General features: G+C 36.1%; 2 protein-coding genes across 5 annotated transcripts; both read left to right on the forward strand.

Annotated features, from left to right (window-relative positions):
• The first annotated feature begins 779 nt into the window (after window positions 1-779).
• LOC127813302 (fatty-acid-binding protein 2) lies at window positions 780-11218 on the forward strand. Of its 3 annotated transcripts, none has more exons than XM_052354217.1 (11): window positions 781-1030; window positions 1721-2325; window positions 2518-2743; window positions 6474-6549; window positions 6660-6762; window positions 9498-9566; window positions 9970-10006; window positions 10085-10159; window positions 10244-10295; window positions 10529-10573; window positions 10693-11218. In XM_052354217.1, exons 2-11 carry the CDS (start codon window positions 1823-1825, stop codon window positions 10788-10790), a joined length of 1284 nt encoding a protein of 427 aa, XP_052210177.1. In that variant the 5' UTR covers window positions 781-1030; window positions 1721-1822; the 3' UTR covers window positions 10791-11218. The 3 variants fall into 3 exon arrangements, with proteins under 3 accessions (XP_052210179.1, XP_052210177.1, XP_052210178.1); XM_052354218.1 differs by lacking the exon at window positions 781-1030 and adding an exon at window positions 1043-1360; XM_052354219.1 differs by lacking the exons at window positions 10085-10159; window positions 10244-10295; window positions 10529-10573; window positions 10693-11218 and having other exon boundaries at window positions 780-1030; window positions 9860-9995.
• A 1196-nt stretch (window positions 11219-12414) lies between these two features.
• Window positions 12415-16086, forward strand: LOC127813301 (endoglucanase 16). Of its 2 annotated transcripts, XM_052354216.1 has the most exons (9): window positions 12415-12615; window positions 12762-12949; window positions 13043-13255; window positions 13362-13562; window positions 13659-13736; window positions 14359-14508; window positions 14693-14801; window positions 15006-15169; window positions 15402-16086. In XM_052354216.1, exons 3-9 carry the CDS (start codon window positions 13100-13102, stop codon window positions 15729-15731), a joined length of 1188 nt encoding a protein of 395 aa, XP_052210176.1. In that variant the 5' UTR covers window positions 12415-12615; window positions 12762-12949; window positions 13043-13099; the 3' UTR covers window positions 15732-16086. The 2 variants fall into 2 exon arrangements, with proteins under 2 accessions (XP_052210176.1, XP_052210175.1); XM_052354215.1 differs by lacking the exon at window positions 12415-12615 and having other exon boundaries at window positions 12731-12949.
• The last annotated feature ends 239 nt before the right edge of the window (window positions 16087-16325 follow it).

A 16325-nucleotide genomic window follows, 5' to 3' on the forward strand; every position in this document is an offset into this window, starting at 1 on the left:
GGTAACTAATTTATTTAAAATTGTGAGGTTAGTGTCGGTTTTGAGTTTATTGTGCAAAATTGACTTTTGATTTGTTTGGTTTGGACAATCACTTCATGATTTATAGTCAAACCACATTAAGGGTGCGTTTGATAGACATGAAAAATGAGGGCGAAATTTATTTTTCATCTAAATTCCAAAAAATTCTATCAAACAGTTTTTCAATTTCATGGAATTCGAATTCTATTTTAGTTCAAAAAGTGAATATTTTCTTTGAAATTAAGGAATTGAAATTCCTAGGGGTTGGGGTGAAAATTAGAATTCCATCATCATTTTTCAACTCTATCAAACGCACCCCAAAATTTTTTTGGCTATTATTTTCTCATTAATTTTTATAGTTATGGTTTGTGCAATTTGATTATAACAACTTGTTCGTTACATGTAACAATCAACAAATTATGTACACTAATAATCCCACTCATATATTTAAAAAATACTATTGATATATTATGAATTACACCTTAAACTACGTAATATAGTTAAAGTATCTAAAATATTTTTTATTTAAGTCGGTGAAGTGAGACGGTGATCCACATGACTTAAATACTTCTCGTTTAAGATGGTGAGACGAGATGATAAAACATGTGGAGTATTTTTATTATTTATGATATATTATATAGTTTAAAATATAACTTAAAAAATACCAATAACATGGTCGATTATATTTGGTTAAGGTAACAAATGATCCGTTGATCTTTTAAAGACAAGTATAACCTTTTTAACACGAAGTCCACCGCATGTTCCACGTTCCAGCTTGTTGGGGGGCGGAGGCGGGGGGCGGGGCCTCGAAGGGGCGCCGACTTGGTCCGCTGGTAATTGCAAGGCACATTCGTTTCTTCCCGTCTCCTTTCTCCTCTTGCCTTTTCTCCACTTGTCTTCTCTTTCCGCACGTCTCTAGTGGTAACTCAATTCAACGCGAATACTTGTCCACCTACGTTCATCATCTAACGCATTTCAGAACCCTAACCGATCTCTGCCCTCCTCGGTTCCGGTTAGTTTTCCGATTTCATTTGCCTGTTTCCTGATGATTTACATGCATCCTTCGCATTCTTCTTCTCCTTCTTCTTTGTTTGTTCTCTGTTTTGTGGCAAGTATTTGGTTAATCGTTGCGTTCTGAGTCGTTGGAGAGAGCTATGAGCCGTTGTGTGAGGAATTGTGGTATTTATAGTGTTGTATTTTGAAATCCGGATTACTTTTTCTGCGACATTTTTTTGGAGATTTCCCTTTTTTGCCTTTCTTGGAAGTGGTCAAAGTGATCAATTGTTGTCAATGCTTGTAAGTGTTGTTATAGATAGCGGGCGCGGCATGGATGTCGTTGTCGGTGAGTTTGTTATAGATCTTCTTCTTCTGTTCATGTTTTCTTGTACGCTCTGGAGAATGAAATTTTCTCAATATTTTTTGCCTTTGTGTATATTGAGTTTACTGCTCTCGAGAATCTCATGTTATCACCCTTCCACAGAAATTTACCTCTCTCTCTCTCTCTCTCTTTTTGTTGTACCTGTCAAAGATAGAAAGAAAGAAATACTAGGCATTTCGTTTTTGGAACTTTTCTTTCAATTAGTAATGGTAATATAATGTGCTAGAATTTTGTTGGCACTGCAATTATTCTACGTATATAATTTTTTTTGTGTGTTTTCTTTTCAAATAAATAAAATGTTGAGTATGATTGACAATTTTGCAGGTGGACTAAATTAGAGCTTGGTTCTTATCTTGCCACGGGGATTTCACATTGAGAAAGTGTGAAGTTTTTTGAAGGGGGAAAGCAACCTGTGCATAATTAAATATGCGGAATAATTGGTTGTTCTTTATGGATCTTGATAATGGGGGTTCTCCTTACATGTTCCCCGCTGATCCATTTGCTCCGCAAATTTTTGGGGGTAATTTATTATCCCAAATTAGTTGGTTTGTAGACAATTCAGTTTACCACTCCAAACAGTTTTATGTCCCTGGAAGTTTGGCTCTTCAGGAAGCTTTCAACTGTCTCTCAAAGTTTTCAGGTGCCCTATTGTTTTGGTTTGCCAGTGTGTCAAATTCTAGAACAAGTGGCAACTTTCCAGGAAATTCGCATAAATCGAAAGGCCATAACTCTCCTGTGCGAGTAAAACACATAACCTCAAGTAGACATAATCTTTTAGGATTTTTCTGCAATTCTAGGTCAAAGGGGAAATCTTCTCACTCGAAGATTTCAAGCTTCACTGCTAGACAATTGCAGAATGGAGCTGAGGAGCTTCTATCATTCCCGGCCCTCTCATTGGCTGCTGCTTTGGTTCCACCCTTTGACAATGTGTGAGTCACTATTACATGCTGCCAGCTTCTGTTTTACATATGAACTTCTGACTCTTTCTGAAGCTATTTCTCTTTTGTTCATACTGGAGTTTGTTGAAGTGCATGAAAAATTCTCTTTGTTTTTAGTCTTTGCCTGCATATGTTTTTATGTTCTTTCTGTCTAAATTTGATTCTTTGTTGTTTTATCATCAGGTCCACAAAGGCCTTAGGTGTTCCTTTGGTGAACACTACTGATTTGCAGATCCAGAGATGCATGGATGAAAATCCCTGTGATGTTGAGCATCAAGGATGCACCGATCTTTCTTTTTCTGACTTGAACTGGACAAGGCATGCAGTTGAGCCCAGAACTGGCATCAAGTTCCCTACTATTTTGGATACCATTTTAGCTGGAGAGAACAACTCCCTTTCAGCATCAGAGGTCAGCATTTAAACCTTCAAACTTGTTAATTATTGGTCACTGTTTGTATTTCTTGGAAACTATTATCATGTAACCCTATGTGCATGCACTTTGATCTGTGTCCCGAACCTGTTTACCTGCTTTTGAGATGTTTTTGTACTTTGATGATGGGACTGCAGAGCTGCTAGCCATTGATTGCTTCCACATGCACTCCTCTTTTAAGACTACATTGAGATCCATGAATTCTATCTAGAAGAGGTGATAATATAAAGTATAGAGACAATTTGCATTGTCTTGGTGTAAATATTCATGAATTTCAGTAGGAGCTATATTACTTAGAACTTAAACAAAGATTTAATGGGAAAGATGACCAATCATGAGGGAAGGCCACAAGATTCGGAGAGAGCAGAAGATTTTCCTGGTAGAATGGGAAACTTTTTTTAATTGACGAGGGTGATTGTATTCATCAGAGTGAGGTAGGTGTCAACAATTTTTTGCCTAATACTAAGGAGAATCTTATCTCATATTAAGTGGAGGGAGGTTGTTAAAGTTTGGGGTAAGAAGATGGAAGCTTGATGCCATTGAATAGGACATGGGAGAAGATTTGTTTTAGCAGCATTTCAATAATCAAATGGTCATGAGGTTGTGCATGTATGTTAGTGAAAATGTGAGGGAGTTTGTGAATAGGGGGGCATGCACGAGTGGTCTTATTTTGAGCACTGTTGCGATCTCCAGGTGCCTCAGGTTTACTGAGTCCTTCAATCTTCAGCAAAGGTGGTTACAGAGTTCACACTTGCCTCTTTATTGGTAAGGGATGGCAGAGATGAGGAGCTTGGTTTGAATAATGGAATGATAGGTTTCACTGGTTTGTGAACCAAGGTGACATAACATGTGGGGGTTTATCCCATAGCTGTCAATGTTGAATCGGGTAAGGTATTAGTTTTGTTATTTGTATGATACAATACCTGTATTGGATGGTACAGTATTGTTTTGGATACGTTGCTACTATAAATTAACAATATATATTACAAAAATTGTAGTACTGTAATAAAATTTCTATAAACAACATTTTAAAAGCATATCATTTTTTTTTTAAGAAATAATGAATTTAACATTGCAAAAGACATACTATATGACAGAAATATATATTCAAGAACACTTAAAAACAAACAATTTAGTCACTATCATTTCCAAAGTACTCTAAATAAATTTTAAAAAGTGTAGTACATTATTCAAATGTTTCTGAAAGCTGCACACATTTAGTAAATGTGAATTAAAACTACTACTTAATAAATTCTAAAATGTACTTATACCAAATAACACAAAATAATATCAATTCAGTGTCGTTATAAGGAATCCTGATTTCCTCCAAAATATGAATTGCCAGCATCTCAATTATAATCTTTTAACTTATTGAAAAAAATTGTCATCATTGTCATCAAAGCATAGTTTGTCAATTCTCTCGTGTCAATGATTCCAAATCCAAAGATGGTTCAATAATTTTTTGTCCAATATCTTCTCCATCAAGTAAACTAGGCTTCTCAAACACTCAAATCTCCAAAAGTCCATGTTGTCAAGTCTAATCTGATGAATCGGGTTAAAAGCATTTATAGGCAGCTCCAATTTCTACAAATATAATATAAATATTTTCATTAGATATGATTGATGCTAAAAATTATTTAATTCTTAAATATGCAATACTAAATTATAATTATACCTTTCTCAAAGTATCAAGTTCTAACAAACAAAGACTAGATCGTTCAATCTTTTGTGCTCTAGTCTATTTTATTTTTAGAATGGATGAACTCAAATGTACTCTAATTCCTTACATTGATTTGAACGACAACATTGACTTAGAATTCAGGTTACTTTTATAAATCTTGACAGCCATCTTCAGACTGATCTTGTCATGCAACTATAATTCGTCATCATGCTAAGACAATCAGTTCAGGTGATTATGCCAAGGCTAATCTTTGTCTTTGAGCTATTGATTTTCAATAACTCAACAGTCTTGAGGAGTAAGTTCCGAAGGTCCTCACAATCTCAACCTTTATTCCAGTTGTTGAGTCATTCTTTATCGAATTGATCCCTCTTTGGTTGAATATTTTGCTAGTGAGGATGTTCATTCCGGTATTTGCCAGGTGCCTGGATTACATTGTAGTTCCCACATTATTTTTAAGATTAAAGTCAGATAGATGTCATGATTCCATGGATGAATATCTCAAATGCGCCCCTCCCTTAGCCTAATAGGTGGAGGTCCATCTTTAGGTGCATTCCACATGATATGTATGCCTAACCAATTAAGTTAATAGTAGTTAATCTCAAGGGAAACAGGAAAAATAGAAATTTCTTTGAAATTGGCGACCAAAACATTTTTGTGAAAAACATTATTCTGAACACTCAAGAACTTCCTAAAAATTGATACTCAAATCAATAAACTAGAAGATTCTAAACATTGATAATGGAAGTCTCGTTTACTTGTTTATTATTTATATTCCATTCTTTTTCATTGTCAGATAAATAATCAACATAGAACAAATAGATGCGCATATATGTGTATAGTTTGTGTGAGTGTATATGTATAACCTTGAAATCTAGGGTGAATTGAGAGATAAGAGATTATAAAGTGGATAAAAAATTGGGTTTGCAACAATTTGCAGTTGTGTCATGTCAAGCAAAATAACATTTGGCCTGTAATGAATTTTCTTAAGAAATTGGTTTTTTTATAAAGACAGCAGGAAATACTGATAAAATAGTCATTAAGCAGCAAGTTATGGTGGCCAGGTTGGAAATTGCATCTTTTTATTTAATGAGGGAATAGATTCATAAATATCCCACTCACTTCATGAAAAAGGACTTTCAGAACAAGTGACTTCATCTGAAAGCCATTCCATCAAGCCAATAAAAGTGCAAAACTTATGAAGTCCTTCCAAAGTCAAGAAGCACATTTTAGCAGTGCAGCGGATTCCTATCTAAGTCACTAGGACTGCCTAGTCTGGTATTATTGGTCAGTATGACTGTTTTTCTGGTTTCATCGTCAAACTGGTAGTTCAGATGGTTGTAGAGAATGGACCTTTCTTTTGGTGAATATGTAGTGTTTCCTGGCATGATTCTCCCAGTTCTACCGCTGAAACCACTGAGCACCCATTTTGATTTTGAGACTTGTTCTTTTATGAGACTGTATTTGATGAAAATTGCATAATTCCTTGCAGTTCTTATAGATTGAATTTACTATTTCATTGAGTCTGTAATCCAATATAGTTGTAGGCTTGTAACTTCTTGACAGAGATTTCCTATATGTGCCTTCTCAATTTAGTTTTTCAATATGTTTCTTTATGATTTGCTTAAACAATGATAAAATTAACATGACCAAATATTTGATTTTCCTTGTTTCCAATAGCGTCCCCTGCCATTGTCACACCAACTACTGAAGTTTATCTTTTCTTTTGATCTTATTTCTTTGAACACCTATACACTGACCAGCGGGGCTTATTAGGGATTCAAATTACTACCTGTGTTATCCCATAAATCCATTAAATCCCATGTAGGCTTGTGGCCAAAAAACTAGATCTCTTCAGATTTTTAATTCTACATAATAGCCCTCTACTCTTTTGGGTGGTCCAGCTTTTAGTAGTATCATCTAATTTCCCTGCATCAATATCCTTATCCTGGCATACTTTCTTCCATTGTAAAAGCTTCTTATTTATCTTCATCACTAGTTATATTTGAATAAATTCGATCTTCATTTCAGGTCCTTGTGGGAACTGGATCTAGAACTATGACCATAATTAAAATCAAATCATTGAAGGTCTATGCATTTGGGTTTTGTAAGTAACCATGGATTTGCTCAAGGCTTATGAGTTCTTGTGAGTGATTGATGCAGTTATATCCATTGAAGACTTACCTTAATTTTAATTCCTGGTTCCTTTTGTTATAGATGTTCATCCTTATGATGTCTGTGTGAAGTTGGGTCCAAAATACGCTTCTATTCCTGTTGGTGAAGTCAACAATTGCCCTGAGTTTTATCAGGATCTTCTCAGGTATTTTAGCAACTACTATTAATGCCATCAACTATGCTACCACTGAAAAACATGAACTGTTAGCTTAAGAGGGTTTTAATTTTAATTCAAGTTATGTATTTCAAGAGAACTCTTGTATCTAGAATTTGTGAAGTTCATCTATGTTGCTTCTTGATGAAAAAGAGTTTTTAAATTATAAAAGAATTCTAGTGGCAAATTTGAGTGCTTAATAATGGCATAAAATGCTTAGTTATTTCAGTTTTAACTGCTAACAAGAAAGTTGAAATCATTTTGGTTTCTTGACTTTGTGTGTTGGTTGATCTACAAGATGCTATTTACTATGCACATGCTAAGACTTGAAAAATTATTACCTCATCCTTTGGTTCAGTGGATTAAATGGTAAGACAGATGAACTTTGCAGCTTTTTAATGGCATTTTTGTGCCTTGGTCCCTTGTTGGGTTGCTATTAAGCCTCTAAAAAAGTAGTGTATTACTTGTTCACAGTCCTATTTTTTGCTGATAAAAAACACAACTTGCTTGCTTTTTACATTCAGCCTTTTTTTTTTCTTTGTTGTGGTTGGTTGGACTTGTTATCTATTTCATAAATCACTGCATTAAATAAAATATTTCTGTAAGCTACAAAAGAGATGTTGCATATTAAGAATCCAATTATAATATTGGCTATTACAATAGTACATTCCTCAGTGTCAGGAGAAGACCCTGTTTTCCCGAGTTATTTTAATTTTCTTCTTGTCTATTACTGCTTATAACTGCTTGCTGTTATTTTCACTGCTGTAATCCCTAAGCTAGTAGATTAGTTTCTTCATTTTACTGTTGTAGCTTCTAGAAGGCAGGTAGTTACTGTCACATGCAGGGAGGTTAGAGATTCCCGAGTTTGTTAGGGGCATAGGGCCCACCCTGGCAGGAGAATCTTCTCCCCAGGCTCTGGTGTATATTTCCCTAGTCGTGTAAGGGGAAGGCATTATGCAAATTATCAGAATTTTCACGGTCTCTCTTTCTCTTCTCTCTGCTCTCACTTGTTCTTCCTCTCTCTCTGTTTCTATTCTCTGTTTTGGGCATTAGAGTCCTTCTAATTCTTATTAGAATTGAGAGGAAGGGTGTTGTCAGGCTTAGGCCGTGACACTCAGTAAATAAGAAAACTAAAAAGTTAAAAGTATCTTGTACATGACACTACATGGGAGATAAAAATACAATTGTTTGTATGAGTGTTGACTTGGAATACAAAGAAAGATACATATGAAGTGATTTTCATTTGCTCGACCTATTATATGTCTATTTATTTTGTGAATTTTCATGTCAGCAATTGGTTGTATTCTCTGACTAATGACTATGTACTATAAACTATAAAATATTAATGTTGATGCGTACTTCATCCATAGTAAGTTATATCTCACAATTATCTTGTTCATCATTTGCTCAATAACAAAGGGAATGGATCTCGACTCTAAAATTTAGATAATGGTTAACTATCTCCACTCAACCTATGCTCTTAAATCTGGATCATGATGGCCAACATGATGAAAAATTTGTGGTCTTAATTTACTAGCTCATTCATAGGGTCAGTTAGAAAGATAATTTAAGGAACATTATATTTTTACTTTATCAGCAAAAAGTGAGGTATATTGTACTTAGGATGTTGATAAATTTGCAGATGAAATTATCATTGGCATTATACTTTCTCGGTGCACAGAGTTGCTTCAATTCATTGGCCAAATTATCATTTTCTTTTACTTAGGCATATTGTATGCTAATGTTGTGATATGGATTTCTCGTTATGTGATGGCAGTCAGAGTCACGAAAATGTGCATTGCTGGAAGCCCGTTAGATATACTCAATTTTAGGCTCTTAAAATGGATCGCCAATTTGGTCTTAGTGATGAGGAGGAACCAAGTCTCTATGTGGTTTATATTATTACTTTAATAATGAAGGCAATCTAGGGAAGTAGATGGCTAAAACCTTTTTTTAGTTTCATCTGTCCAGTAAATTCAACCAGTCAATATATCAAGTAGTTAACTTGTGTTCTTGTGTTGTTGACAATGCTATGCTAGTCCGTTATCTGGACTTGCAGAAGTTTGATTCTTTGAAGATTTGAGCCCATGAAGGTCTTTGTTACACTTGTGACATTGGAGAATGTATAACATCCTTGATGGAACACAAGGGAGTGAAAGAAAGAAAAAAAGAAAAGAAAAAAAAAGAACGAAAGGATTTGTTTATGTGCTTCCTTGTAATTTTGATATTACCCATGAAACATCTGTCAAACTATGTTTCTTAAGGTCTACCAAGGGACTAGTGGCATGAATGTATATATGCCTAAAAGACTACCCAGTGCTAATCCTGTTTAGTCCCAGGCCCTAGGAGGGGTAACAATGGTCACATGCTTAACCTTTGCCATTAGTTGTAGAGAACAACTTCTTTTAGTCTTAATGCCATTCAGGAACTTGGCAATATGATCTTTATGCTTTTTGCACTAAACAATTCCGGTTTCAGCATGTTATGTGTATGGTTACTTTTATTTTATGTTTTTGGTAAGAACTTGTGTTAATTAGTCTGTTATATTTTTTGGCATGTGAAAATACGTATATAGCATACATAGTTTTTAGCATGTGAGATGTGACGTGTGTTTGAGGGTGGAGTTCAAACTATGGAAGATACTGGTTGGGTGCTACAGTTCTCTAAATTTTTCTTGACTCTTTTGTTCAATTTTTTCATCTTTGTCTTTTATTTGGCTGCTGCAGGGAGGATATCCATATGACTCTTAGGCTTGTGCTTAATTGTAATGGGATGAAAATCAGTACCGTGAAAGAGTAAGTAGTGCTTCTTCTTCCACGTATCCATGCATTAGATGATTCTGTAGTCTCTTGCTGTTGGTATTCAATTCAAATGAAGAAATACATATTACATGAGGAGAAATTTTTTCTATTTACACATCTTCCCCTGACTAGCATTTGTTTCTCTATAAACTTCTTTAAAAGCATAGTAATATGGAAAAGTTCTATAGTTGAAATGCTTCTTATGCAGTTTATATTTAAGTAGTTGCTTAAGGGTTGTATTGAACCTGATGAAGCTATTAAGATAAAATAGCTTCATTTGTTCACAGGCACCACTTTGACCTTTTGGTTGAGCTGGATTGTTTGTCTTGGCATCCTGTGTGTGATAAATGGTGATGAAACCTGAATTTCTCTAAGTAGTTTGTCTTATTTGTTCCAGTGCTTTCGAGAAATCCCTTCGAGCACGGTTAGTTAAGGTAAATGACTGGCTTCTGCTACTTCCATGATTGCATGCTGAGTCTTACAGATCCTGACAGTTTTCTCTCATTATTAAGATGAACCCAGACACTGACTATAACTGCCTCAAAGCATTTGGTTCGCTTTTTGCACAAGATATTGCCTTGCATGCGGTAATGTTTAATCTAATCTCTGTTTTTTCGCATGTTACTTTTTGGCTGCATGGAGTATTCTGACTTAAAATTGAAATTCTTCAGGGAACAACAATAGATTTCCGGCGAACAGCTGACGGACAACTAATTACAGCGAGTAAGTAGAAACGGATGGGAATTAATTTTGTAAAGATGCACGAACATCCATGATCATACCAAAAACACCACCTGTTCTTTAGCTATATTCTTTGGTGTAATCATGTCCACTGTTCTCTTATGCCCACAACACACTGTTTTACCTTCAACAGGATTGAGACATGGTGATCAAACTTTTCTATCTTGTATGTCTTCATTATCAGTACACTAAAATTGGAATGTCTTTTTATGCAGTTGGAGGGAATGAAATTGGAGCTGTCCACAGCAAGGATTTGTGCAGTAAGTTATATTGTTCACTTGAAATTATTCTTTTCCCCTTTGTCTTCCAACACAACACGTACACTTTCACATCCATCTTCAAGCATATATGAAGAATACGTCCTTGTATATATCTCCAGGGGCTTTCTTCGATATGTACATCGGAGATCTTCCTGTTTCTGAGCAAACAAAAGAAGAAATTGGTAGTAATGTTTCTCGTATCATGAGGAGGTGCTAACCCGCCGGGTTCCTTCCATGTCTCCATTGTCCCCCTTTTTACGGACGATTGGTAGCTTGTGTTGTCCAAGTAACCGGGTGCCCATTTGCACAGCCGGGCCAAGGCCAATTATGGTTTAGCTCTTCTGATTAATTCTCAAATTGATAGGGTAGGGGTTTGCCTCGGGCATTTAGGATATAGACAACTTCCATGGATGCTGTAACTATTCTTTTTCATATTCGTGTTCGTGTTCGTGTTCGTCTTTTGTCTTTGTCTTTGTCTTCGTCTTCATGGGATTGGCAGCAAGTAGCCAGATCTCTAGGTTTGGAGTGTGGATTTTCTTCCTCCTCTTTTGTAATTCAGCCCGGACCTTGCTGACCAAATCCCCATATTTGATGTAAGATTATAATCTGTGTTTTTATGAAATTAGGTGGTGTAAAGTGAGCTTCTGTATTGAATCAAAACTTTGCACTGGCTGCAGCACTTGTGCATCTGATTTTATCAGTAGCCTATCGTTTCAGCAATAGTAAGTATTTTCTGAGTGTTGATTGGATGAGTAAGAAAATGTTTTGAATTATCCCTACTCCTATGATTTAAATTTGGTTCCAAAAATTAAGGATGCAATGAAAAATTATTCGACCTAACCGTAACGTTCCAGTTTTTTATCATATGATAAAAGTGTGAATTTATTAAAAAAATCACTCGTTGTTGTGTACTTTTAAGCTAAATATATGACAACGTATGGTTTGATTATGAGATCACTTGTATGAATGCAATTTCATGGTATTCCAGCTATGAACAATAGTGGCATGTTATACTTATTGCTTAAGTCGATGCATACTCATAATCAAGACTATGGGTGGGGTTGAAAACGGGTTGGGCTTGCCACTGCCCTTGGGCCTTGGCGGCTAATAGTATCAGTGCCAGGCCCAGAAACCCAGCAAAGCAAAGCCCTCAAGTATAAGCATTAAGAGATTAGAAATTTAAATTCCGTGCATAAATAGTTAGATCACGATAAGTTATAATTTGTACTGTAAATCATAGATGACTTTTTGCTTTGTATAACGAGACAAAGATTTTATATGTGATTTACCTCTTCTACTAAAATTTCAAGGGCACAAACAGCGAGAAATCGTGTAAGAACAATAATTAAATTAGAAATTTAAAATTTAAAAGAATTTATAATTGTAAATTGTAACAAAAATTCAAATCAATAAGAACTTATGAACAGTGCACTAATTGAAATTTTGTACAATATAATTTGTAAATTGTAAGTTTATATGTATTCTGTAACTCTTTATTTATCTACATTTTGTTTTGAGATAGTAAAAGTAATTTTGACCTTTAAAAATTTGCCAAAATCTTGAATTATTATCATAATTTTAACTTTTAAATTTTAATATATAAACTTGTTTATACGCTTACTTTTTAAGTATTTTCTAGATTGAAAGGGTTATAATTACTATAGTTTTTTTATTCGTCACAATAACGTGAAATCAATAAAAATCTTGTGTGGTGAAAAGGGTAAATTTTATAAATTTATTAAATAAAATTTTATTATTATTATTATTATTATTTAAAAATTTATGATTTATCACAAATATATAACAAACATTTGATTAGTCTAAAAATAAATTATTTAAGGAGAGTGGTTAAATGTGATAAATTTGAAACTGAGTTCAGATGGACGGATGATTAATTAATTGGAAGCATGAGAAAAGAAAATCAGAGAGAGAGAGAAGAGCGATAGGCAACGTACATAATATAGCCAGCTAACGTTTGGTCTCCGGCGCCCTTACGTTTCCCGCCACTAATTGCTCTGCTCAAACAAACACCAAATATATATGTATGTATGTATGTATATAAGTCGTGAATTTGCTTGCATCCTCCACATTCTTCCTTCTCTTATCTTCTTCTCTTCTGCATTTCCATTCCCCCATCGATCGTTTGTTCTTCAATTCATGGGATTCTCTATGGGACAATGGACCGCAGCCTGCATTGTCGCGTGGCTGGCCCTCTTTGGAGGAAGCTTTCTTCCTGTTAATGGCGATTTTGATTACAAAGACGCGCTCACCAAGTCCCTCATTTTTCTTGAGGCGCAGAGATCCGGGAAGCTCCCTCCCAACCACCAGCCTGCTTGGAGAGGCGACTCTGCTCTCAACGACGGCAAGCTTGCCAATGTCTCTCTCTCTCTCTCTCTCTCTCAAATGTTTAGTGACTTTGTTAATCCTTTGATACAGAGATTAATAGAATTGAATGGAGTTGTTTTGCAGGTGGATCTCGTCGGAGGATACTACGACGCCGGAGACAACGTCAAGTACGGGTTTCCGATGGCGTTCACCGTCACGACCCTGTCCTGGGCTGCTGATTTCTATGAATCAGAGCTCAAAGCAACCGGGGAGTATGAAAATGTTCAGGCCGCCATCCGCTGGGGCACCGATTATTTTCTTAAAGCCAGTTCGAAGCGCAACCGGCTCTTCGTCGAGGTTAGACAGACCGCCTTGATCACCACTACCTGTAACATGGATTATGGCTAAATCTGTGAAATCATTTTCCTCATTCTTAGAATTGATTTCCGTGTCAATTCCGAAGGTAGGGAATCCGGCGCAAGATCACGAGTGTTGGATGAGCCCCGAGCACATGCAAACGCCGAGAACGGTGCTGCAAATTGACGAGAACACGCCGGGAACGGAGATCGCCGCCGAAACTACTGCGGCGTTGGCCGCTTCTTCCATCGTCTTTCGCAAAACCGATCGCGACTATTCTCGACAGCTCCTCAACAAAGCCAAATCAGTAATCTCCAATCTCCACGCCCTAGTTCTGCCTTAATTCTGCGCTTCGATTTCTTCGATCTGTTATGTCACATTTTATTGTTGATTTCTTCTGCAGCTTTTCGAGTTTGCCAAAGCGCATAAAGGAACTTACGATGGAGAATGCCCCTTCTACTGTTCTTTCTCTGGCTATCAGGTATCTTCTCTTTCTCCATTGCTCTATTTCTCTTATGCCATGTTTGGGTGTGGAATGAAATTAAATTAAAGAAGATTCTTATTGTTTTGGCAATAAGTAACGACTATACATATATATATATAATAGATGAGATTGAGATTGCATGAAAAGAGTTTCATCCTATTGAAAGGTTTGTATATATATAAATATTTTTTTTTTGTATATCTATAAGGAGGAGAAAATATATTTATTTTTTATTCTATTCATTTTCATATATATATATATATCATTTAATTTAATTTTGATATTAAATTTCTCCCAAACATAGCCTTATGGATGCACGAATATGGATTGTACTATGTCATGAAAACTAGAAGACAATAAGTCTAAGTTGTAGAAATAATCTTGTAAATCAAGAGCAAGATTGTGTAAGAAGATATATAAATCTGTTAAATGACAGGTTCAAATAACTAAAATAGAAATTAAATACACAATTTTTGAAACTAAGAATGAAGACAAGCATGTAAAAACTGAACTGATAGTAAAATTAAATGGGTCTTAATTAGTAACTAGAGAGGATCAGATGAAACAAACTAGGGTTTAATTTGGTGGAGTGATAAAGAGGTGTTGGAAATTAATGCAGGACGAGCTATTGTGGGCGGCAACATGGCTATACTTCGCCTCCAGGAAGCCCGTATATTTAGAGTACATAGAGGAGGAGTCAATCAGTGCACAGGTATCCGAGTTTAGCTGGGACCTCAAATATGCTGGAGCCCAAGTTCTCCTTTCCAAAGTATAACTACTCTCTCTCTCTCTCTCTCTCTCTCTCTCTCTCTCTCTATGTATATATATATATATAGATATATGCATATATGCAATATTCACCTAATTAATCTACCAAAACTAATATATAAGCAAAAATATCATTTTTCCATCATTTAAAGCTGGTTGATCGTTTTCTTATTCATGAAATGCAGTTGTATTTGGAAGGGCACAAGAGTTTAAGTAGCTTCAAGCAGCAAGCTGACGGTTTCATTTGTTCAGTGCTCCCTGATAGTCCCTACCACCAGGTTTACATCTCTCCAGGTCTCTCTCTCTCTCTCTCTCGCCTTGGAATGCTCCTCAGCCGTGACCACATATTTCATCATTTATTATTTATGATACTATGATTCTGTGATAAATATTTCAATTCTATCATGCATATAATTAATTATGGGCATCTATAAATGCAATCTCTTTCTCCAAACTTTCACTTTATAACCCGTGGAAATGCAAATATTTCACTGCCAGGCGGTTTGGTTCACCTAAGAGACGGAGCCAATTCCCAATATGTGACAGGCACAGCTTTGCTTTTTAGTGTGTATGGTGATCTCTTGGCCAAACACAACCAAAAGGTCACCTGTGGGAACAAACAGTTCAGCTCAGCCCACCTCATAGATTTCGGCAAGAAACAGGTATGTACCCACTCGCACTTCCCTTCCAATCACACACATTAACCCTACTGCTTCTGGTTGCTCCCCAACACTAAAGTTTCTTCAACACTTTTATTCTCCTATTAATGTCAAGAACTCAACTCAAACCCGATCCCTCCAAACCCGCTCAGCTTAGAAAACTTAACGCGGGTAGCATGAAAATGTGATGTAAGTTTGTACAGAGTGAGTGATAACTATCTAAACCTGGGTACAGATGGATTATCTACTAGGGAAAAACCCTAGGGGAAGATCATACATGGTTGGCTTTGGGAAGAACCCACCAACACAACCACACCACAGAGGATCTTCTGTTCCCAATCATATGGCGAGCCAGCAGAATGTGAACTGCCCAATGAGTTTCGTTTACTGGTACAACAAAGATGTTCCAAACGCCAATGAGCTGACAGGCGCCATTGTCGGGGGTCCGGACCGATACGACAACTTTGAAGACCTGCGCTGGAAGTCAGCCATGACAGAGCCAACAACCTACACCAATTCTTTGGCAGTGGGTGTGCTTGCAAGGCTTGCTGCCCACAAGCACTGAGCTCATGCTAGCCCTGCCCCATCTTTGTCAAACGTGTTGATATAGGGTTATTCTTTTCATCTGTTTTATGTATATATAATAGAAGGAAGAATTGAAGTTGCTGCATGAAGGTAGAGAAGCCTAGATCTGCCTTCCTTTCTCATGCAGTTCCCACTACTCGAGCCATTAATTAATGGATATTTAAGATCACTCAGATTGCTTTTAGTTGACAGGGAAGACTGTTCCAAGTGTAACAAGTTGATTTATGATCAATGCTCGTATCTCTTGAGATGATTGTGAAGTGATATGTTCTTGTAGGAATTAATAGCAATAACGTTAACGATGAGCAGAGAAGTAGAGACATTATGAATGCAATTTCGCAACTACCAGTTCATGTGGTTCGTTTCTAGATATGCATCTCCTATCATTTTATTTTTCCCTCATTTTAATAACCTGCAGCTTAGTATTAATTTTTGTTATTACAATTTCTTTTTGCATGCGACAAAACTAAAGTAATTATTTATTGCACCCCCAATCCCAAGTTTGATTTGTCTTGTTTTAGCATTAATATAATTTATGCAAATTGCACCCGTGGAAATGCAATTTCTTTTTGCT

This window comes from Diospyros lotus, chromosome 11, assembly GCF_014633365.1.
Source record: "Diospyros lotus cultivar Yz01 chromosome 11, ASM1463336v1, whole genome shotgun sequence".
Classification (NCBI taxonomy): Eukaryota; Viridiplantae; Streptophyta; class Magnoliopsida; order Ericales; family Ebenaceae; genus Diospyros; species Diospyros lotus.

Bases quoted from the DNA above. Each gene is read 5' to 3' on its own strand.
- LOC127813302 (XM_052354217.1), top strand. From the start codon at position 1,823: ATGCGGAATAATTGGTTGTTCTTTATGGATCTTGATAATGGGGGTTCT. The intron at 9,567-9,969 runs GTAAGTAGTGCT...TATTTGTTCCAG, and splicing joins AAAATCAGTACCGTGAAAGA to TGCTTTCGAGAAATCCCTTC. The intron at 10,160-10,243 runs GTAATGTTTAAT...GAAATTCTTCAG, and splicing joins AAGATATTGCCTTGCATGCG to GGAACAACAATAGATTTCCG.
- LOC127813301 (XM_052354215.1), top strand. From the start codon at position 12,731: ATGGGATTCTCTATGGGACAATGGACCGCAGCCTGCATTGTCGCGTGG. The intron at 13,737-14,358 runs GTATCTTCTCTT...AAATTAATGCAG, and splicing joins GTTCTTTCTCTGGCTATCAG to GACGAGCTATTGTGGGCGGC. The intron at 14,509-14,692 runs GTATAACTACTC...CATGAAATGCAG, and splicing joins CCCAAGTTCTCCTTTCCAAA to TTGTATTTGGAAGGGCACAA.